The 24,041-nt window shown below is 48.5% G+C and overlaps 1 protein-coding gene and 1 long non-coding RNA gene across 8 annotated transcripts in view; one reads left to right on the top strand and one right to left on the bottom strand.

Moving 5' to 3' along the window:
• LOC309626636 overlaps window positions 1–24,041 on the bottom strand; it is a 1,318,538-nt gene that overhangs the window by 888,506 nt on the left and 405,991 nt on the right. The window lies entirely within an intron of this gene.
• The window catches only part of ESRRB (estrogen related receptor beta), a 174,359-nt gene that overhangs the window by 52,758 nt on the left and 97,560 nt on the right, over window positions 1–24,041 (top strand). The window contains exon 1 of one of the 7 annotated variants that reach the window (XM_082387563.1): window positions 11,911–13,412. The exons of the other annotated variants lie outside the window; for them this stretch is intronic. Within the exon in view, the coding sequence (XP_082243689.1) occupies window positions 13,363–13,412 (50 nt within the window). The 5' untranslated portion in view covers window positions 11,911–13,362. Of the gene's footprint in view, window positions 1–11,910; window positions 13,413–24,041 lie in introns of those variants that run through there. 7 annotated transcript variants of the gene reach the window in all.

The following is a 24,041-nucleotide window of genomic DNA, read 5'->3' as shown; positions in this document are numbered from 1 at the left end:
GGATCTGGGGCAGCAATAGAGCAGAGAGAGAAGCCATCAACAGGACTCGTATGGGCTGTCTCAGCGAGTAAGTTTAGCCACTGGCTAACCTTAGTTTCAGTGGTCCTCTTCTCCGGAGGGCTGAATGTAATGTGGACAGTGGATGTGTTATGCAGGAGAAGATCGCTGTGAGAGTGGAGCCAGTGTCTGTTGAACACAGATTCTGTGCCAGCTACTGTGCAAAGAGCTCTACCCACACTACCATGCAACAAACCAGTTTAAAGACTGAGGAAACACGGACAAGGAGGTTACATGCTGTCCCAGGATCATGGAGCTAATGAAGGGCAGAGTGAGGGTTTGAGCTCAGGTCTGCCAGACTCCAAAGATAGACCCTTTACTGGTGCCTCTTAACTGCTTCCCCCAGACACAGACGGCAGGAGACTTTTACCTGGACACTGTCTCCCAACAGCATCAGAGTGTTCCTTGTAATTCACAAAGCATTAACTGTATCGTGATTCACCCCTTTTGCTCCCACTCAGAAAAAGCACATCCCATGCAAGTGAATGAAAGTGATATTATTAAATACCATTTAATAGTACTAAGTACTAAATGAGAAAGAATATTGTGCTTGCAAATTTGGGTACTTTACCAATATTAACATTCCTAGTAACTGACTTCATACCATACCCGATTTGAAATCCACCTGTACATCATGACACTGTTTGAGAATCACCCAGCTATACTACCCATGATGATGAGTTTGGTCCTCACTCACATATGCTGCAAGGCCAGCCACCTAAATGGGGCTGGTCTCATCCTGAGTGGCAAAGGACATCGATACAAAAAGCAAGGGTGTTTAGGCAGGTTGCTACCTTTCAACCAAGGCCTCCTCTAACATGGCCCCGGAGTCTCCAAAGGGGCTGCTGTTCTAGGCATGGGTCTGATTTGTAGTAGTGACGCTTCTTATTTTATTTATTTATTTACTGGTTGATTGATTGATTCGATGCTGTTTAGAGAACACTGATTTTAGAGATACTGTTTTGATTTTCAAAGCATGCTCCAGTGGGGCTTAGAGGTTCCATAGATATGGTTCATGGACTTCTTGGAGGTGTTGGTGAAGGACCTAGACTGGAAACGACTTACCAAACAGAACAGCTACTTTTTTGCTGCTTTATATAACAGAGTTCTACGTACAGTTCCATCTAAAGAAAGACTTTTTGGGGGTCTTTTTAAAAGTTTGAAAACCACTGCTTTAAAAGGATGCTTTTGCAATCCCATAGGCAATATCATTCCTGCTTATGGGCGAGTCTCTCTCCTGTGAACCCACTTACCGGCTGGCAAGGGAGAGTTGCTCAGGCACTAAATCTATGTAAAGACCCATCCTCTGGCCTATCCTTTGATAATGGGGCAAGAAGTGAGTCTCCCTTGTGGAGTGACTGGGAACTAGGAACAAAAGGAAATGTGCATCGGTGGATGTTGGAAGAAACAGGAAAATAAAACCACCTATTCGGTCTCAAGGTGGCCTTTCAGACTGGAAGGGGAAGGAATATGGGGTAAGGAGCCCTCCTTGTTTTATTAGGGAATTGATTCTACCTCCAGAGGGGGCCTCCTAATTTCTCGGGTGTTTGCAGAAACCATTCGCGTGCATCCAGGTTGTTTCAGAATTGCTGAGCATTTGAACCTGCTCCAACCAAGCAAATTGGCCCTAATGGGGAAATTTTCCTTGGCAGTAGATCGTCTTCCTTTTCACCACCCCCTCTGTCTTCTTCCGGCTGCCCTTCATCTTTTCCAAGTCATAGAAAGTTAAAATTCACCCTTTGGCATCATTCCATAATGTCAGTTGGTTTCTTCCCCAGTGTTATATTCTTTCTCCCATTTTCTCCCCTCAGCGCTGAGCACACACCTCCTTCTGATTTGAAAGACCTTCTCTATTATGGATGAACATGTCTTGCTAAATACATGTACAGTGGAAGTAGGTCTGACCCATATTGGCTTCCCAGGGGCTATGTCCCTAAAGTACTTTTATAAATTGGTTGACTGGACCTAAGCACACATTTTCCCATCCAGCCATTGGCCCTGGGTTCCCAGGCCTGCCCACAGAATCCTCTTCTTTAGCCATGGGAGGCAGAGCTGGTGTGGACTCTCTCAAGGTGACATGGTGGAATGGACAGAGAACACAGGTTTGGGGATGAGCTAGAATTGGGTTCAAATCTCAGATTATCTTCTGGCTTTGAGCCACATACCCTTAGAGCTACAATTTCCTCCTCAGTAGCTAAAATGAGATTGCTGACACCCACCTCAGACATAAAGTAGGCTTGATTACCTTGAGTTAGGGCTAACTGGCAGAACAGTGCTGAGTGCCCAGCACAGAGTGGGTGCTTAGTAAATGGTACTTCCCTATCACCCCCCTCCACCCCCATCATTGACTCTGAAGAGTCGTACTGGAGTTGGCATTCTTCAATGAACAATGAAAAAAGAGGAGAAAATGAAAATGCTACAATATTCGTGATGCACCAAAACAGGGAATCGATCATATCATGCATAAGAAATAGAGTTTCTGTCTCTATTGCTGGGATTAGATAACAGGCAGAATTATTCAACTGGAGGAAGATGGAGTAGATGGAGACAAGATGAAGACGCTGAGGGGCTGTCTGGACAGTTTCTGGGCTCAGGGATGGTTACTGCTGACCTGTTTGGAGATGAATTCCCTTAAAAATATCCTAGGGAGGGCTTCCCTGGTGGCGCAGTGGTTCAGAATCTGCCTGCTAATGCAGGGGACGCAGGTTCGAGCCCTGGTCTGGGAAGATCCCACATGCCGTGGAGCAACTAGGCCCGTGAGCCACAACTACTGAGCCTGCGCATCTGGAGCCTGTGCTCCGCAACAAGAGAGGCCGCGACAGTGAGAGGCCCGCGCACGGAGATGAAGAGTGGCCCCCGCTTGCCGCAACTAGAGAAAGCCCTCGCACAGAAACGAAGACCCAACACAGCCATAAATAAATAAATAAATTAAAAAAAAAAAAATATCCTAGGGAAATGCGGTCAGTTGTCTTTCTCTGTTTCTCAGGATTGCCAGTCCAGCTGGGGGTAGGAAGAGACAGAACAGCTGGGCAAGAGGAGGGATGGTGGACAGACCCTGAATATTTGATGCCTGGATCCACCCTCCTCTACAACAAACTTATACTGAGTAATAATCATGTAATGATTAATAGTAATCATTATTTTCCTGATTGTCGATTAATTTAAAAATAAACACTTTAAAACCGTGAACAAATTTCAATGTTAAAGATATTATTCAAATTCAGTAAAATTTGTCCTGTAGGAAGTAATATTTGAGCTTACAAATATCCCATCTCACAGTTCTGCTCTGTTTCACTGTTTTAAATTTTAAATGCAGATAAAAATTTCACATAGAATAACAAGATTTAAGTAAGCTGAGTTCTTTCTCTGTCTCTAGGACACCGTGCTATCATTGTTTACTTTGAACCTACCATTTGAACACAGGGATATGTTTAGTAAGTACCACAGTGACCAAGACACAAATGGGCCATAAGTGAGCTTGAACAATTCTGCATTTTAAGAATGGACTTTTTTTTTTTTTGAGAGTTACTTTTATTCGGCAGGAATTTTTAGGACTTCAAGCCTGGGAGGCAGCATCTCAAGTAACCCTGAGAGAACTGCTCCGTGGAGGCCAGGGGGAGCGTCAGGTTATATAGAAGTTTTGCAGCAAAAGGGCAGGTAGTCCGACCTTCAAAATGTTATTGGTTTTTTTTTGTTTGTTTGTTTTGTTTGTTTGTTTTTACATTATTTATTTATTAATTTTATTTTTATGGCTGTGTTGGGTCTTCATTTCTGTGCGAGGGCTTTCTCTAGTTGCGGCAAGTGGGGGCCACTCTTCATCGCGGTGCACAGGCCTCTCACTATCGCGGCCTCTCTTGTCGCGGAGCACAAGCTCCAGACGCGCAGGCTCAGTAATTGTGGCTCACGGGCCCAGTTGCCCCGCGGCATGTGGGATCTTCCCAGACCAGGGCTCGAACCCGTGTCCCTTGCATTGGCAGGCAGATTCTCAAACACTGCGCCACCAGGGAAGCTCCAAAAGGTTATTGTTAATTAAAGAAAACCAGATATCCCAAATTAAGAAATTTAGCGCTTTTCTATGCATGGGAAGATGCAAGAGTCTGGGCTCACTGAAATCATCCCTTTGATATGCACCTCAGCCATCTGGGGCCAGTATCCTGTGTTTTCATATCCTGGGTTTCCTCAGGGCTCACCATAGGGAGTGGCTGCAGTCTGATGGCTGCTAGATGGCAGGTAAAGTATGGACTCTTGTCCATACTCTTGTATGTGTTTGGCTGACTTCATAACCTCCAGGTGGAATGCGATTTTTATTAAAGAACAGGTAATAAGAACATGCTAATTTGAAGCTTACGTATATTATTAAAACTCAACAGCAACTGCAGCAGTTGTTTAGAACTTAGACCAACAAGAGGTTTTCTTGGGGAAGGGTATTTTATCACTGACATTGTTTCGACTTTCTGGAGCAAGATGAGAAAAAAAAGTAACCTGGCTTAGAGTCAGTTTTATTATTGTTTTTACATCCCTACAGACGATGAACCTCTTCTTGCTTACATCCCGTTGGTGGCCTATCGCCACGGCCCTGACGCTAAGGCCCAGGTGTGGCAGGCAATGTTTGGTGCTCACCCAACAGCCATTCCTACTTCCTCCTCTAACAGAAGTCCATCTTGTTTGTCACTGAAGGTTAACGTCCTCAGGAAAAGTGAGCCTCTCCCCCAGCTTCAGGGAGTAAACATATTTTAAACCAATCATGGCAATCCATTTCTCCTCTGACAGTGATTGGTTTGGGGTCAGTATGTTTCTGGATTCTGGCCAAGAAGATGTGAGGATAAGTCTGCTGGAGTGGGAATGGGGAACTCCTGGGAAAGATTTTCCTCCGGAATCAAATCAAATCAAAACAAACAAACACTGAAAAACAAACTAGAGACATAAGGGGTGACATTTCTCCCAACATAAACACACATATGCATACATCCCCTTCCTGGCTTTGGACACACTGGGTGAGGAAGTGGTGCTGAGGCCCCAAGAAGCAGCCTTCATCTCTGGGGGAGCAAGGCGAAGGCGACAGCCAATATGCTAAGGAAGGCCCACCAAAAAGATGAAACCACCTGCCCCCGGAGTCTTTGCCGTGTGAGATCATAGACTCCTATCCCTGAAGCCACTGGACTCTCCTGGTGCTTGAAGCCAAAACCAGCATAGAGTTATCGTTGAGTGGGTGTGCATGTGGGGAAAGACGGTCACCCAAGGAAGTGGCACAGCTCAGTGGGGAGAAAACCAGGGAGAAGGGAGAGCACAGTATGTACTGGGCCTCCCGTGGTATGGAGGAGAAGGAAGAGAGCGGAGTGGAGAAGAAACATGGGGCCAGGGGGTTCTGCTGCTTGGCTTTGGATGATACCATGGACCTGAACGTCTTGGCAGCTGAACCAGAACCAGGGTGTCTGAGTGGATGAGTGGGGGGATGGATGGGGCAGGGTCCACGTGGGCATTTGTGAGCCAGTGAGGCTGTTACTAGTGCAGTGACCACCCACATAACCCATCAATCACTGCACTCATGCTCCTCCTCCCCAAACAAGGAAGGCATAGTAAACAATAAAACAGTGTGAACTGAGAGAAAGTCAGTGGCCCTGAGCCATTTGCTGATTCAGTCTCTATCCTAGGCTTGGTCCCCTAGAAAACAGAGCCTGAGGCCAACTTTGAAATGCTGATACTTCATTGGAGAGGTGCAAGGCCAGGGCATGGAAGGTGATGAAAAGGGGAGGTCGGGGGGAGGACAAATGCCAAGCAATATGACATGATGTGTACTGTGCTGGCCACCACGTCTCATCTGGCCTCAAAGAGACCTAGCAGGTTGCTTGGGGTGCATGTCTCTTCTGGAAGGTTTATAAAGAGAAATCACACCATGAAACAGTGCACAGAGGGCAGAAAAAAAGGGAAGAATTCAGGGAGCTACCCTCCTGAGCTTCTGGGGTGCATCGTCTGGCCCCTCAGTAAACCAAACCTCATGCACCGGACGTGGAGGTGAGACTCAGCCTGAGTGGGTGCTGAGCAAGAGAGAGAAAAATGGAGACAGTCGAGGGAACCTGCAATGACACCTACAGTGTGCACGTGTGGCTCGGGCTCTGGACCCAGGTAATGTCCTTCAGTGTGCAGGGGCAACCCATCCCACCTTGTCCCACATTTGTCCCTCTCCTTGTGGGGCTCAGACACCCTTCAGGAGGCCTTGATACCTTCTCCACCACTCTTCCAGTCCTTTCCTCATCACCCTTCCAGTCTGCTTTCGAAGCAAATCCCTCAGGGCTGAGCATAAAATTCCATCAGTGCCTTTAGTAAGGGAGAGTAAAGAGGAATTATGGCTGTTCTTTGCTCGGCTGGGTTTTGTAGAATTACCCCAAAGCAGTGTTTATCATGCCACTGAGCTGGAGGCTCATGCTTAATGTGCTATCTGTCCTGACCCCAGATGTCTCTCTGCATCGCTGCTCTTCCACCAGCTCTCCTATAGTCTGGCTCATTCTAGGGTCATTGCTGACAAGTGTATTACCCGTGTTTATCCATATTAAATCTTGTAACGTTGACTGCCCTTTACCCATTTCTGTAAACTCTCTTTGGTCCTCCTGCAGTTTCCCCTTCCTGCCTTGCCTTGTCCTTCTTGGAAAGGCAAACCCTTCTAAGTCAGGAGTTCTAGAGAAGCTTGTTCCTAATTGTTTACGAAGAATAAAGCTGTTAGAGGTGGCCCTGCTACAAGGCTGGAGACTTCATCTGGAATTGGTACTGACCCATTCATAATTACATCATTCAGAGCAGTGGGGACTTCACCGATGGAACTGGTTTCATTACAATATACATTTGGGAAGCTAACAGTTGGCCAGCACTTTTCTCATGTAAAAACACAGCTGAAAGCTATCATCTTAATCATGTTTTACATAGCTAGAGCACTTGACAGTTTATAAAACACTTATGTTTGATTTTTCCTAAAACCTAAAAGCATTTGCTATTTTTCCCTCTCCATAAAACATTTTACTAGAACAAAAATAAAATGCATTTTATTCTGAAAAATAATGAAATAAGAAGTTTTACCTTAACTGAGCCATTAGGAAATGAAAACACAGTTCAATGTTCCCAGGGCTGACATTTATGTCATTAATGCTAGGGACACAGGCTCAGCCAACATGTTTCTTTGTTCCCAGTAAATGACAACACTTTACATGTGTGTGGTAGTTTAGAATTAATTTGCCCAAAGTTTCCTGTATTTAATGATTTCTTTAAGACAATTATCCCTGAGAAGAGAAATGAACTAGGAGGCATAATCTGTTGAGTTTGCAAAGCAAATTCTTCGCTCTTTCTGTGGCTGGTGTTGACCGTGAGATTTTGGCAGTTAAAACTATCATCAAAGAAAAAGTTTGCCTTCTACCAATGATGAGGCCCTAGAAACAAATTGCCTGCTTGGTATTTGAAACCGACTATGTTTTATGCTTAAATTGATGCAAAAGTCACAAGAAATTAGATGATAAATTAATATGTGACTGATGAAAATAAGGTCAAATCTCTTTGTTATTAGTTACGAAAAAACCCACAATCCACTGTAATGGAAAATATTTCATGAGACAGACCATTCATTCAGTCAATAGCTAGTTGTTTAATGCCTCTTAGGTAGCAGGTACTATCAAGGCGTATTCTTCTCCCCCTCCCCCCTCCCCGCATCCTCCCCCTCCTCCTTCTCTGCCTCTCTTCCTCTCTTTGTACACGTCCTCTAGCTCATCTTTCTTTCCCCAAAAATTTGGCAGGTGACAAAGCTCTTAGAGTCATGATGTGTTCTTATTCTCCTGGTGATGAGGAAGGAAAAAGATCTTTGTTTCTATGGGGAGACATGTCTCACCCTCCTGACCCCACAGCTTGCCTGCTCACTGCAGCCCCCATCTTGCACAGGGCAAGGAATCTTTTTGGCCAGCAGAGAATTTCAATATGCCATTCAGCTGTGTTCGTGAGAATGGGATCTTGAGGCTCAGGGAAAAAAAAAAAAAAAATGGAGCTTTGAAATATCTGGAAGTTATTCCAAGACCCCTGGTAAGGATTTCAGATAATGAAACGGCTGATAGTGGTGGTGGGAGGGAACCCAAGCCTTTATCCACTCAAGACGTCATCCCCTTCACATTTTATCTTTGGTGTCATGGCGGCAGTACTAATAGGACACGAGCCTTCTTGCCCCAATAATGGCCCATTACAGCTTCAGGAAAAGCCATCATGTTTCCGCAGCATTTATCTGTCAGCAGGAGACTATTATGGGAGCACAAACTCACATTGTATTAGTGTTATCAGTTCATTATGATTCTTGGGACGCGTGCCAGCCAGTGGTGGGCTGCCAGTCTGCTGACCAGCACTCGGGGATATAACTCCACACCCCAAATTCAAGCACTGAGAAGAGAGTGGGCCCACAGGGGCGTGTGGTTGGGACATTTTCTCCGGCCAGGAGTCCATGGAGCCCTGGCCCGATCAGCACCGTATCCAGAGATGTCCAAGTTAGGCTCACTGTCCGGGCTGGGCCCACCTTAGTCCTCATGGACCGTCAATGGTTGTGCTTCCCAGACTCACCTCCCCCAGCGCTTACCCTGGGGTGGAACAGAAACAGGCTTGGATTGTGATTCAGACAGTTTCACGGAGGCATCCTCTCCTTCCTGGGCTGGTGGTAAGAATTAACTATACACCTTGTGTTTCTCAAGGCATCATTCTCACCCGGAAACTTGGTTCGGGGAACATGGATAAGGTTGAGGGACAGGGACACCGTAACAAAACAATTAGTGTCCCGCATTCACCATGCTTAGGGAGCACGTGGTGGGATTGCCAGAAATTCTCGTTGCTCTTGTCTTTTAGTGATGAAGCCATTAGGTCCTCCTGCTAGGTTGCCTGGCTTGAAAGATGAGAAAAGCCTCCTCGTTGTTGAGCCAGAAGTAGCCCGTCCAGGGAGGGGATTCAAGAACCCGGGAGACACTGCTTGCTGCTGCCTTGCATGTGCAGAAATGAGAAGTGTCAGGGGCGGGGAGGTGACTCAAGACAGGGACATACACACCAAGACCAGTGCAAGGTGGCGATCTTCACCACACTTGTGGCAAGGGGTGCTGCGCTGGGGTCAGCCGCATAGATCATGGCAAGACAGCTCGAGTGGCCCTCGGGATCCAGGTGCAGGCATTCGGACAGACCGTTCTAAGGACTTAGCCAGACTGGGATGGGAAAGAGTGGGTGGCTAGTGTGGACCTGGGTTCGGCTATTCGTGAGATACTTGGTGCTTTTTGTACCCAGAGGAACATAGATCTGGGGGACAGAACACTCTGAGCTGTGTCTGGGTATGTTTTCCTACTTATCCGCCTCCCGGACCCCACCCCAAGGAGACCACTTGGGGAAGGGTGTGGACACAGAAGGCTGGGTCCCCACCATCTCCCAGGTGATGTGTGTGTGGAGTGTTGTTGCCAAGGGCATGGTTCTGGTTTGGCTTCATATTCCTTAGGAAAGAGCTTGAACTTGGGCAAGGAGGGAGGAGGGAAAGCGAAGAGACTTGTGTACAGAGAGTTAGGAGTTGAATAAGTAGAAATCCATGCTTTGCCAGTTGTTCGCCATGTGACCTTGTGGAGGTCCCTTCACCACACAGGGCCATTTTGCGTTTCCTTATTTATAAAGTCTAATGATGGTTCTAAATGATTCCCTGAACCCTCCTCCCCCACTCCCCAGCCGTAAGGTCCTGTGAATGTATTAAATATCTATTTAAAGGAATTTGTCACAAGAAAAAGTCAGCTGCTGTCCCCTTCTACCCTCCACAATTACTGTGTCTAAGACATTTTGTTCCTTTCCCTTTGGGCTGACTTGCCCACCTGGGGGTGCCAGTACTGGGACACGGGAGAGTGAAGGGGTGGCTTAGAGCTTTTTGCTGGGGTGGATTACAAATAGCACCTGCTCCAGGGGAGCAGTGGAAGATTGAGATGATGATTGGCTGAATGAATTTCAAGCTTGAGGGAGCACAAGAGCCTTGCCCACCCCATTCTACCCCCAGCACCACCTTTGCTTTCTGGAGAAGAGATGACGTCGGCAAGGCCACGCGGAGTGGTCAGGACCAGATCCCAGAGTCCTCTGCACGCTCCCACACTACGGCTTCTCCAGCTACAGGCGTGGAACCCACTCTAGCTTTGGGAAGGAGATCCATCCCCCGTGAGCTGGCTGAGGACAGAGAGGGAGAACAGCTGGTACCACGAATAGTGTGTGTCCTGGCCATGTTTGCCTGGAAAACCACAGGAGAAACCTGGGTCTGCCAGGCTGAATCAGGCCCCCAGGATGTCTCCGCTGGTGGGTCCTCTTCTCCCCTGCAGTGGAGTCCACAGCCTCACACCTGCCAGGGAGGGAAAGGAGGAAGAACTCTGCCCCAGGGCCATGTGCAAGGGGACTGGACAGGCACCGCGGAGGAAGACGGTCAGAAGAGGACCAGATCTTAGGGACCTCATTCTCTCCCTGGAGGACAATCAGCTTGTGCCCAGGGGTGAGGCCCTCAGTTCCTGCATCCCTGTGCCTTGGATGCAGACAGTAGTTGTGCAGGCATTAGCCTAGCTTTTTTTTTTAATTAATTTTTATTAGAGTATAGCTGAGTTACAGTGTTGTGTTAGTTTCTGCTGTACAACAAAGTGAATCAGTTATACATATACATATATCCACTCTTTTTTAGATTCTATTCCCGTATAGGTCATTACTGAGTAGAGTTGCCTGTGCTGTACGTATTCTTATTAATTGTCTACTTTATGTAATATATAGTAGTGTGTGTGTGTTTTGAGCCAACACAGACTTCCTGTTTTCCCTCATTTGCCCCCAGTGGCTTTGCACCCACTGCTCCGGGCTGTGAAGTTGTCTTTCTTTTCATGCTCCATTGAGTGTGCTCTGTCTCCAGTTTAAAAAAAGGTGCACCCACCCAAAGCAAGGAGCCAACCGATCTCATACAACCTGTCAGGGACTAAGCCCCTCCAGGGTAGGCAGCCTGTCCCCTCAGCAGGCTTTGCCCACTCCCACCCCCCAAACTGCTGTGATCTAACATTTCATTCAACAAAGTCTTTATCAAGCAACTGCTGTGTGCTAGGCACCGGTAAGCACCGGGGATTCTCCAGTGAGCAAAAACAGACAAGGTCCCTGCCCTTATGGAGCTTACAATCTAGTGTGTGTGTGTCGGGGTAGGGGGTATTATTCACACCAATACACGTATAATTGCAAACTAATAAATTACCTGAAGCAAGGCAAATAGCAGAAGGTTCTGGCGTGATCTGGAAGGTGGGGCGTTCTAGGTGGCAGGGGCAGAGCCTGAGGGGGACACGGCATGGGCTGAGGAGAGGTGGGGAGACACACAGGAGCCTGTCATCTGGGGCTTGCCTTGTAGACCACAGGGAAGGATGGGGGCGTTTTTCCTGATTGCAACAAATTGCAAAGGAGACTTTGGGTGTGCATTTTACAGTGCACTCCCTGGCTGCTGTGGCTTGGAGAGTGGATGTCCAGGGGCCAGAAAGGATGCAGAGAAACCAGTCACTGAGGTCTTGGCAAGAGATGGTGGTTGTGTCTCTGCACCTCTCTTTCTGTCTCCAGTGTAACCAAGTACCTATGTGATTAAAACAATCCGGGCTGCCAGGGGTTCTGCTGACAGAGTCGACATCTTCATCCGTCTCTCTGTGAGATATCTGCCAGCGCCCCGAGCCTGGAGAATCCCATGCGTTCCTCCACTTCAGCACATAGGAAAAACCTCAGCTTTGTTTCCCAGCCTGCACAAGCTTCCATTTATCCAAGTCAAGTATCATCTGCTGTCTTGCTGCCCATTCCCCAGCCCCTCCTGTGTGGCCAGCCCCTCCTGGGGTGGCTCACAACCCTCCTGCTTTTATTCCTGAAGTGCTTGGACACTGCCTGAAGTTACACTCCATTTAGACATTATTTTGGTGATAAAATGAAGTTTTCCCCCCTACTGCTCATTGTCTTTTGTAGAATATAGGAGAATAAGGTGGTGGTCTCTCCTGAGGGCTTTTTCCCCCTCTTTAAATGATTCTATACCTATCCTCTCCCCACACTCATTTGAATCATCAAATTGATTATCCCTGTGGCTGGCACATCTCAAAAGATGACAAGCCCCAGAAGAAGGATTGGGGCTCGACTTAAAGCTGGCTTTGGTACAGTGGCAGCCCATAACATTCAGGTTCATGGAGGGAGAAGCAGACGGGGATTGCAGGTGTGTTTGTAGCTGGGGATTCAGGTGTGTATGTTGAAGTGTCTACTTGTGCCTCGAAGTGGATGTGGCAGGTAAGTTGGTTGTTTTAACCACAACTGTGTTTTTCTAAGCAGACAGGAATTTATTTGCTCGTGTCTGTGTCCCGGGTACGTTTCTGAGAGTTGCCAGTGAGCATCATTTTTTATACATCTAGAGAGCGTCTTATAGAAGCGCGCCCTGCGTCTCGCCATATGAGAGCCTTACAGAACCCACTGGCCCAGGTGATGAAAGCTGGGAAGGGAATCAGTTTCTATCCTGTTCTCTCTTGCTGGGCCTCACCTGCTGGCCTGACCCTTTGCACTTCTGTGCACCAAACACCGGGTTTGAGGCTATGAATTTCTAAGGCGCTGGCCTCTTCTCCTTGATATGAGGGAGGAGAAATGTGACTCATTTTTAATTTGTAAAACAGACCCCTTCCAAAAGGCTGAGAGGTGAGTTTGCTAAACCTGCCAGTTAAAAGATAGGATGGGGGGTGAGAAGATATACAAGGGGCATATCTTTCAACCCCCCAAACCCACCAGCCAGTTGGACAATTTTTTTTTTTCTTTAATGGCGAGAGGACAGGCCTTGCGGCTCTACAGCACAATCCTGCTACTCCTCAGGAGGTGGGGACCTCGCGCGAGCGTCTGATTCCATTGAAGTCTCTCTGGCTCTCCCCCCTCCCCCCACCCCAGCTCGATTCTGTCACTTTAAGTCCAGCCCCTGAGAGATAGCCAATAGGAGCCAAACCATACATCAGTCTCCCAGCCTTAAAGCTACAGTAGGGTTAGTGGGCTCCAAGTCTCTGGTGCCCGAGCCTCCTCCACGGCTTCCCATCCCCTCTGCCCGCTCGGAGTGTGTGCATCAGTGGGAGCGCTGGGCTGGGCGCGCAAAGCTCTCTGCCTCCCTCTCGCCCCACCACGGTGCTTCCTCCCACTCTGCCTTCTCCCGCTCACCGTGTCCCTGCCCGGACTCGCACCTCGCCGGTGCCCTTCACTCGCTCTTCCGCGTGATTTCCCCGCCGCCTTTCTCTACCAACTGGGAATGCTAAAAGGGGACTGATGGACGTGTCAGAACTCTGCATCCCGGACCCCCTCGGCTACCACAACCAGTAGGTCCTCTGCTTCTCCGTCTGTGTCTGTCCTTCTGTCTGGCTGTCTCTGTCCTGGGTGTCGCAGTTCTTCTTCTAGGCATTCTTGAAGTGGCAGGGACCCCGGGGGCACTTGGGGGAGGTTGGAAGGGGGAAACCACCCACTTCCTGGGTTTCCTTCTGGGGATAAACCCGACTCTAACTTTTCCCTCACCCCCTTTTACAAACCCTCACTTTTAGGTAAGAGCGGAGCTTTCTCATTCACTCTTTCTCTCAGATCTTCCCCGCGGGGAGAAAATATTTGAGTTTCTGTGGGCTGGGGAGGCAAGCCTAGAACAGGTGCGGGATGTCGCAAGGATGCCCTGTCCCATCCTGGAAAGCCTCCCTGTGAGCCCTTTGACTTTAATGTTTATTTCCATACTGGGGACCAAAAACGATCCTGGCAAGGGGACGAAATCGAACGTGCAGCGCAGGTTTGGAAACTGTGGGCGGCCAGCGCCGTCTCGCCCCGCAGTCCCAGTGGGGCGCCCCGAGGGCGCGCACGCGGCGCGGTGGACTCAAGCCACCCCAGGGGTGCGGGCGGCGCGGCCCGGGCAGACTGCGCCCCGCACGCCCTGCGAGGGGAGCCCACATCCCGCTGGGAGTGGGGACAGTCGGCTCGGCGCAGCGGCGGAGGCAAAGTTGGTTCGCGGCTTTAGGAGAGGCTGCGCGCTGCGAAACAGACTGGCGTGATTTCCGTGCCCCGGGGCGGCTTAGCGCTCGCCTCCCTGGAACCAGGGGTGGTCTGAGCGGCGCGCGCTTGGGTGACGGCGGGGGCTGCAGGAAGCGACTCGCAGTAACCGCGGGTCCCCGAGCTTGGGCAGCGTGCCGAGCGCGCAGAGTGAGGAAGCGGAGAACTGATTCCCTGAACGGTGGGAGGCTGCCCCGCGCGGCCAGCCTGGGCTCCCCGGGGTTCTGCCCCGGCCACCCGCGGTTTCCCACCCAGGGCCCTCCGCGGTCGTCGTCCCACCTGCCCGGGTACCCGCCCTGGTCTCACCGCGGGCGCTACGCGTGTCGCCGCGCTCCGGGCTGGTGTCCCGGCGTCGGGGTGTGGGCGCGTGCAGAGTGGTCCCTCGGAAGGCTTCAAACAATAATACAATGAAAAACTCTAGGTTCTGTTCTCGCGGAACTGTTTAACTTCTTCCTCTTCTTCCTCCTCTTTTTTTTCTGAAGCAAACAGAACTACCAAAGTCAGTTCTCGTTCCGCCATCCTTTCATTTTTGTACCACCCCTTCCTCCCAAGAACCGCGACATCCCTAAAACAATACTCTGGATAACGTGGGGTCCCAGGAAGTGTGATTACGTCCCCCTCGCTGCACAGAATACCTCCACCCCAGGTGGACCACGCGTGAGAGAGGAGGCAACTTCACAGCAGCATCTCCTGGGGGTGACCGGACTGTTCAGCCTCCACGCTGACCTTTTTGCTTGTAGTTTTGGGATTTCCCTCGGCAGAGGGTCCTTTAGGTGCCGCCAGAATTTAGACAGAGTGTCAGAAGAAGGCGATTGCGTTGGGAGATGAGGGGAATCTTTAATTATAATGGATTCAGATTTCCATCAGTTTGAAAAGTGGCTTTTCATTCTCTTTAAAGGTTACACTGATCCCAGCTTGCGTGGCTGGCGGGGGTGGAGTGGGGGGTGGTTTCACACGGTGGTACTCCTTCCGTAAGGGAGTGGGAGCCCCCAAAGGAACCTCCTGCGTGGGCGAAGCTGTGAACAATGTATGATGTTTGTGGGGCATTTCCTCACGTAAAACTACCAAGTACGACAAATATTGGATATTTAAATTATTTAGGTCACTCTCTCCAGAGGTGCCTTCTTTAGTTGAGCTTGAAATATCTATGAATTTGTCCCTGGCTCAAGTCACAGTCAATAAATATGAAATTTCCTATGGGGAAGTACATCTTTTGATTATGTTGACCAAGAAAGCAAGGAGAGATGGGGGATTTAGCAGCTGGGTAATTCATCGAGTTGACGGCAACCCTGGCTTGAGTTTGAGGAGAAATATGGGCAAAGAAGGAATGTCGGGGAAGCAGCAAAGGGGAGAGAGGGAGCTGAGGTCCTGGGTGTCTGGGAAGGGTTTGAAGTGGAAATCAGTTATAAAGTAAGCCTGAGAGTGGTTTGGACTCCCTAGCCTTCTTGGTTTCTTTGCAAGGAATTAGCTTCTCATTCCATGGGGCAGAGGAAAAGCCAGAAACATGCCTGCTTTTTCTACGGAGGAGCTAAGCATCCCTGTGAGATACTGTTTCTCAGAGCCCAGGACCTGCTGGGCAGCAGCCGAAACATTAGTGAGCCGGCCCCATATACAGGTGTGTACCTCCTGGCGCGGGTTTACCTCTGCTGTAGTTACAGGGGTCCAAAATTTCCAAGGACGAGCTTGTGGAGGTCAGAGGCTGATTTGGGGGGAGGCATCTTTCTGACCTCAGCCCCGGTGCTTCACAAGCAGCTTTAGAGCCACTGGTAGCAAAGTAACAAGACCGAGGACTGCATTCTTTGGTTTGTTGGAAGGACCGTAGAATGAATCCATCATTACGGTGCCGATGTTTCTTGGGGAGCATATACAAGAGCGGGTTCGAGTGCTCTGTACACACGGTTTCTACCTATTTGGCTTAGCTGATATCCCTGGACTGGAAAAAACCCAAGGGTGCAGGGACCACAGTCCAGCGAGAAAGAACTCCCCATACTTCTTTCTCACCTGCTGATATACAGAGAGCATTTTTTTAGTGCTTTAGTGTTATTTTCACTTTCCAGGTGAGAAATTAACACACACACACACACACACACACACACACACACACACACAGAGATATACCCAGACCTTCATACCTTTCTCTCCTTCATTTTCATTTTCCTGTAGCCAATCCTGTAGGTGACTCCATTACCAGTTCTAATCAATATTTTATGTACATATATAATCAGCCAGAGTGGGAGTGAGTGTGCTGGCCTGTGTGGGCTTGTATACAAATGCGTCGGGGACGGACCTGATGGAGACCCTCGGCATAAAATCCAGGGAGCAGGGGGCGCTGCGTCACCCAGCGTCCGATGACCACTTTGCTGATGTTAAAGCAACAGAGAACAAACTGTCCTGAAGGTAAAATATGTGGGTTCACACGTAGGAAAAATGCCACATGGTAATTCAGAATCAGTGACCCAGAGAAAAACAAAGGGGGAAATTAATTTTTAATGGTACATGTAAAAATAAATCAGAGTGAGGACATTAGTCTTGGTTTTCTGAGGGAGGGGCTCTAGGAAATAAACTTTTATGTGCCTGCCACACTTCTGGAGGTGTGGACTGCCATGGAAGAGGGTGGTCTCGTTCAGGCCTGAGGGTGATAAACTAGGAAGAAACAGTGGGTCAACGCAGAGGGCCCCAGTCCCTGGTAAGGCCCTTTCCAGCTCAGTGAGGTCTTGACATCAACTGGAAATTTCCTCTCGGAGCTTATTTCCCCAACTCCATTTTACAAACAGTCCTCGATTTTACCAATAATTGGGACATATAAAAATATGTTTCTTAAAAAAATATATATGAAGAAACAAACTGACCCACCAAAGAAGAACCTTTTCATTCTATTGATTTTGAGTAATCAATACCTATTCCATTTAGTCTGAGAGAGGAGGGACAGAGGGGACTTTCGGGGAAAGCTCTGTGAGGGAAGTGGCTGTGATAGAGATTTCATGTCACAACGCTGCCTTCTCAGAGTGACCCCCACCCCCCGGCCCTAGCCCAGGGGGCCTTTGTGACTTTGTCCTGTGTGCTTGATCCGTATTCCTGATAATGGGACATTTTGCTAAATGGTTTTTATTTAAGATAATCTATACTCATTGAAAGTTTGTCACCTTCCTCAGTGCTCTGCAAAATGCCTAGTTTCTTTTGAGCAGTTGGAACTGGGAAGCTCTGTACAAGTCTGGCAGCCCCAAAAAAGAGGGGTGGGTTGTGAGAGAGACATTGCGGGCGCGTTTGCCCGGCGGGTGGGCGATGGAGCTGGCTGTGTGAAAGAACAGGATTCAAAAGGAAATCAAGTTCAGTTCGGAAGACAGCCGAACAGTTAGATAAGAGGCGGGATGCTTCTGACACGGTTCTGCAGTGCTGTTCCCTAGAACTTGTCTTCCCAGATGCTTTAAGTGGTTTCCTCAATATGATTAAGATTATTCGTGGTTCTAATTTAAGGGGAAGGAATAGCAGATACTTAGACCGTAATCCACTCCTTCAAAGTAAAGTCCAGCCCACACCCTGAACACCCCAGGCTGGTGCCTTTCCACATCTACCAGCCATCATCTGGCTCTGTCCCTTTTCTCTCTGCAAGCAAGGCCCTCCCAGTCTCTTCCAGCTTGACCAGGAGGTCTGCCCAGAATTAGTCAGGACTCCTCACAGCTCTGCTGGGAGCTTCTGTCTTGGGATCGGGTGGCTTTTGGCTGAATGATCCCATGGGGGACCCCAGCATGGTTTGAGGGCTGACCCTCTGATGTCCTCCGCAGTGGCCGTGGTTCCCAGAGGGTGTGTGGGCCCAGGAGGGGGCTGCTAGTAGAGGGTCCACAGACCATGCCAGGAATCCTGGAAGGGCTCAACTTGGGGATGCTGGAACCAGACAAATGTGAGCCCACCTCCTGCCCTTGAGGCCATTTGCTAATTTCTAGGGATAAATCAAAGGTCTTTTTAGCGCTGTAAGTGCTGGTGACCCCTGACTGGGTTTCATCTCTGGTGAGCGTCCCCTCTCTCAGTCCCATCAGCCTCAGACCTCCGGGGAAGGGTCACATGCATGGTCATTCCTCGGAGGAGGGGCCCATAGGCTTCTGCTGGCCCCGGTGTCCCACGTGGCTGGGGTGGCCTGCGGCAGGATCACATCCTGGCTGGTATGGCCAGGTCCCTGCGCAGGGAGGTTGCGGTGTTTATAATTGCAAATGTAATTAGCAGACCAGCTCTGGGGGCACTGGGATGCTCAACTTCTCTGCACATCACAGTGACCCCTGTGCTGGCTGGCCGGCAGATTAACCCTCCCCGGGCCAGCCTGCCCCCACCCCCGTCACCCCGCCTCTGGTGAGGCCGCTGACCTTTCACTGATAATGGCAGGGCTGTCCCGGGGGAGGGATGGCAGGGCCAGACCCCTTCCTCGGAGAGGTTGTCAGGGCAATGCCTGGGAGAGGTCAGTCGTTGAGGGCGTAGTTTTTCCCTAGGCCACTGGGCATGTAACCCTTACCACCAGTGACAGTGTGACCCCGCGTGTCAGGCTGCCCTGGGGCATTTCCTCGTGCACTTCCTGGGCCACGCTGGAAGGAGGTCACCGGAAGACTTTGGGTGCGTGCTGGTCTGTGGCTCTGGGCGCCTTGTTGGGGAAAGCAGGGCTCTGGAGGGGGCATCCTGTGACTTCGGAGGAGTGCTCCTGGCACTCAGCGGGCAGAGGGGAGTGAATGCCTGCTGGCTCCCAGGTTCTGCGGGGCTGCCCCCACTCCGGATGTGGCAGGGGGAGGCACGCCAGAGGACAGCGTGGGCTCAATTTGTCCCTGGGAGCAGAGACCCCCCATGCAAGCGTCCAACAAAAAACACTGACAAACCAGACGAGTGGGAAACTTGGAGCCGCCTGGTCCCCAGCCCCAGCCCCTCCTGTGAGTGTACTGGTCTCTGCCCACCTAGAGGGCCTTTCTGTACCTATCAGGATTAGAACAGAAAGGATTTTTAATAGCACCTTTAGTTGTAAGCATTGGCTCAAGGGAGTGTCAAGCCCTTTCTTGTTGCCGTCAACACCCTTGATACAGAGGATATCTCTGAACCCCGAAGCATCAAGAGCCGCATCTGTTCCTAGGAGAGTGTGTGTGTGTGTACGGGCGTGAGAGCGTGCTCTGGTGGGGCTCCCCTTTCAGATGGGCGTCACGGGGGCGACGGGCTCTGCTATTTAAACACAGCCCGGCCGCCCTGCCTTTTACCCCTTGCCTAGACTGAGGCCAGGCTGTGGCCGCATTCCCGTGAGGGGCTGCTGAGCCTTGAGGTTTTTCCGTGGTGTGAGAGGGAGCACGGAGAGACCCAAGGGCTGGCTGTCCCTGCGGCCAGAGGAGTTCAGTCTTTCTTTAGAGGCTTTCTTGAGTTTTCTGGGCCTGGGTAGGGCTGGCAGACCCCAGAGAGGGTGAACAGGCCGTACTGCCCTTCTCCAGCGGAACAGATGGCCACGCTCAAAGGAGCCTTGGGAGTTCTGCCCCAGGTCCCCGACTAACCCTTCTCTCCCTGGATATGGCCATTGACAGTCTATCGCTAAAAAGGTCAAATGTGTTCTTAAATCAAGGAAAATCAGAGTGGTTTTAATCTGCCCATGGGACGTTCAGTATGGAATTGGACAAGATGGGGGAAAAATCTAGTGGCAAATTGTCTTAAATTCAGAGTTGTGTGTGCTTGGGTTAAAATAAGCCCCAAGCAAAAGTTTTCCTGGGGGTTACAGACATAATTTTTTTCATCTTCATTTTGCCATGCTTTTTAACCTATACACATCGTAGTCCCAAAGAAGTTTTTTTCCCCTTCTTTTCCTCTCTCTCTCTCCCTTCCCCCCTCTCTCTCCCTCTCTCTCTCTTTAAATTTCTGTCCTCTGTTCCTTAGGACTTTAAAATATTCTATTCAATATTGTCATTCGGTGTCCCCGGGATTGAGCCTTTTCTGGGAATGGTTTTCTGGATAATGTTATTTTGTTTCTCAATGTCATTTCATCCAGAGGTCAAAAGGCAGTTAAACAAACTCCAACAAGGTTTTGTTTTTGTCTTCTTGTTTCAAATGTGATCAATTTTCATTTAAAACTGTATCAGAATCCTCTCCTGCCAATTACAGCAGCAGTCAGCCTCACACGCCTGACCATCCGTGTTTACTGAAACACTACATTAAAATTGCACAGATGTGAAGTGCCCAATTAGAGTCAAGCTTTTCTATCTAGGAAGCCATGAGTTTCAAAACCCCAAATGCTAAGTGTTATTTTAACTTGGCTCTTTATTTTTTTTAATTGCTTGAATTAACTTGAATTCATAAATTTGGTTTTTTTCTTCTTATTGTTATAAAATTCTTAAAGTATTATATTTACTTAGATTTATGCTTTCGGTATTTTCACCTGGGTTGTAAGTTCAAACAGACACCCGGCAAAAGGTTTTTGAGCATCGCTGGTCTTTTCGTGTGTTCTTGGTTTCCGGAGGGCAAAGAACAAGGAAATACTGTCGTAAGGAAATGCTCTGGGGGAGGGTGGAGAATGCGAAGGGTGATGTTTCAGATGAAATTCTCTCATGTCTTACAATTTAACATTTTCCTTTGTCTTCACTTATTTTTTCCCCTCTATTTTCATCCCAACTTGCTCTAGTTTGCCTTTGTCCTTTCATCCCTCTTTGGTTTTATATGTTTTGGAGGAAGGAGTGTAGAGTGTGTGCGTCTGTGTGTGTGTCTACCTGAGTGTGTGTGCATGTGTGTGTGTCTGAGTGTGAGGGTGTGTTGGAGCCATTCTGAGCTGCTAAGCGCGATTAGTCGAGAGAAGTCCCAAAGCAGACTGGCTACTATGGGCCACTCGTTCCGATTCAGCCATCAAGGCCTTGACCCACTGTCAATGGCCTGCTCGCATTTGGTGGGGACACCAAAGAGGGTAAAAACCTCACGTTCCAGGTTGGCTGTCTGTTACCTGAGGAGGTGCGGGTGAGAGGGTGTCAGGACGCACCAAACTTTATTTGAAGCCAATTTTTCCGTCTCTCTGCTCTCTTATCTCACTTCCTAGCACTTTGAGCTCTAGTTTGGGATCCTGGTGTTGCTGAGTGAATAAGCTAGTGTATGCTTTTGTTTTTGCCTTCCTAATCGATCGGCAGAAAACATTCCCTTTTGATGGTGAGACATCTCTTCAGCACGCATGCAGAGTGCAGTATTTATCCTTTTCCTTTTAGCCTCACTCTTTGTCATTTGTCCCTTGGGTGTGTTGACATTGTCTACCTAAGCAGTCAGGCTAACAAGCTTTGGCAGAAAGAACACCGCTTTCACAGAAATAATAGCAAGAATGTGATGGTTGTAATAATTATAACAGTAATAACAGCGTGCAGCTTTTTCTTCCCCAAAAGCGCAAAGCAATTCTCATAACCAGTTTCCTCGTAGTAACTGGATGAGGGTTGCTGTGTCTTGCCTCTGAACATAAATGTTTTTCTGCAAACATAACTTGCACAGGCTTCAGGTTTGCATGTCTAAATTCATCCAAGAGCAAAAGATGCCTGGTGTCTGAAATTTGAACAGACTGGTGAAGTCTGTTCACCAGTCTAGCCACACAGCCCCCCTCAGAAATGCTAGGTGTGTTGCCTTTGAACTGGGAGGGGAGAAATGTTTCTTGTAAAGGACACTGTGTCGGGTCTGACCCTCCTGTCACAAGCACCTGAGGTCCATGCCAGGCTCTGCCTCTCCACGCCCCCAACGTTGCTTGGTTCCTCTGGCTGCAATCTCAGGAGAAGTTTGCAGACCAAAGGCACACAGAGGACAAGGGGGGTTATGACTTGGCACATGTGAATAGCTGGGAAAAGAGCTGGGTGAAGAGAGAGGCAAAGTCACCTCACCACCCTTGATCGCCTTCTTGGCCATTCAGCGTCTCCCAGGGCTGCCGTCCCTGTTCCTGGGTACCTCAACCTGTTCTCTGGAGGCAAAAATTAGAGGGAGGGCACCAGGAAGCCGCCCCCTCTGGATCCCTGAGACCCCTCTTGTGACTTTTCATGCCGATACCCAGGCCTGGACCTGCTCACCTGCAAACTGCTCATCTGTGCATTACTTTTGAAATTGGTGCTGCCTTTGTTATTTCCTCTTTCACCACCACCCCCCCTTTTTTTGTATGTGTGACTTGGAAATAGGAGACAGCCTAATATACCAGCCTAACATAACAGGAGCCACCTAACATACCAAGGTCCCACGACTGTATTTTTTATCTACTTCAATATTCTCACTCATGTTCTTGCTCAATTTTTCCCCCCAAAATACCCAACAACCTAAATTTTGGGGTTATTAATTGATTATTATCTGATTTAACAAACAAAACATCCTACCCCACAAGGAATCCCAGCAAGGATCTGGCTGTGTTGCTGAGGCTGAGATCTGCTTTTTCCCCCCTCAATTGGTGAGAAACGTTATAGCTTCAATTCCCTTGTTGGACCCGGAGTAAAAAATTAATTCATGAATAATAAAAACCAATCAGTCTTGTTGAGTTAAGAAGGATTAGGAGAAAGGGTGTTTTTTCTTACAGAGAACATTTGGAATCTGCGTGTCATTGTCACCGAGTGTTCGGGGTGGCTTGAGCGTGCCTTTATTCACAGCAAATGAGCTGTTTATTATCCCGAAGTGTAACACGTCTTCCTCAGTTGTAAGGCCAACTTACTGAAGATTGTTACGGGTTTCCCACCCAGTTCTCTCCCACGATCCCATACCGCAAGTCAGTGATCATTCATTGAAATTAAGACAGTTTCCTGTGTAAGTGGCACAAAACCAAAGAGCAACAGACCCGGCATTGCATTATGAATAAGCCAGTTTGTTGATGGAATGGAGTCTGACTCTCGATTTCCCTCCCCTTTCTTTCCCTGGGAAGTAATTGACTAGAAATTTACATGCCTTTGCAAGAAGTTGAGAAATTAAACTTGTAGATACTCTTTTTAGTTTCCAGAATACTATCTTCCTTCCAGGGTTATTGTGAAGATTAAACAGAGGTAATTCACAAGTGTCAGGCACATAGTGGGTGTACGTTAAATGTTTGATGTTCTTATTAATATTTTGATATTATCTTATTGGAAGTTACTTTTCATTCCTTTGATATAACCTCACAATGAAAGTCCTTCCTCCTCAGCAGTGAGATTGGGGTGCTTGAACTGATTACTTTGTTTAATGCGATCAATGTGGCTTGGGTTTCCATATGTAACACAAGGGGATTACAGAGGGAATTATGATTTGGGGCCGAGGTGATGAATAGGAAATTTCCTCTGAATGAATCCCTATATCCTTGGACCATGGGTAGAGTTGCCCAATAAAATACAGGACACTCAGTTACATTTGGATTTTAGATAAGCAACAAATAATTTTTTAGTATAAGTATGTCCCATGTGATATTTGCTAAATCTGGCAACCCTACCATGGGTGTTTTTCTTAAATTGGTCTGATTAAAAAACACATTTCCCTTATCTTTTCTACTTTTGACAAAGCCCCAAAGAACGATTATGTGTAGTTTCTTCAAATTGTTTTTTAAATGACTATCTTTAACTTTTTGCCAATATTAACTTGTTAGGTTGGCCATGTCCTTAGAAGTTAGTGCATACAAGTCATTTCTGTCGTCCAGATATATTGATAGAGTTGCAATCAGGTAAACAGATCTGCCGAATGAGGTCTCCTAGCGTAGCATCCAGAGCTACTGAATTTTGCCTTAGGGAGAAACAGGGTAAGCAGAGTCTTTTCGGGAACCTGCCTCTGCATGATGTTTCCCTGACAAGCAGGTTGAGGGGCTGGATTGTTAGAACCTGACACCCCAGCAATTGGAAGCTACCCTTGCTGCACCTTGGAGGCCAAAGCAGCGGCCTCTCCCTGCCTTCCCACACAAGGACAAGAGGCTGACCCTTTGGAGGCATCCCCTAGGGGGCTGTGAGGGAAACGGC

Source organism: Balaenoptera borealis, assembly GCF_965194805.1.
Source record: "Balaenoptera borealis genome assembly, chromosome: 3".
Taxonomy (NCBI): Eukaryota; Metazoa; Chordata; class Mammalia; order Artiodactyla; family Balaenopteridae; genus Balaenoptera; species Balaenoptera borealis.
Note: the sequence above shows the minus strand (reverse complement) of the source record. Positions and strands in the feature narration are given on the sequence as shown.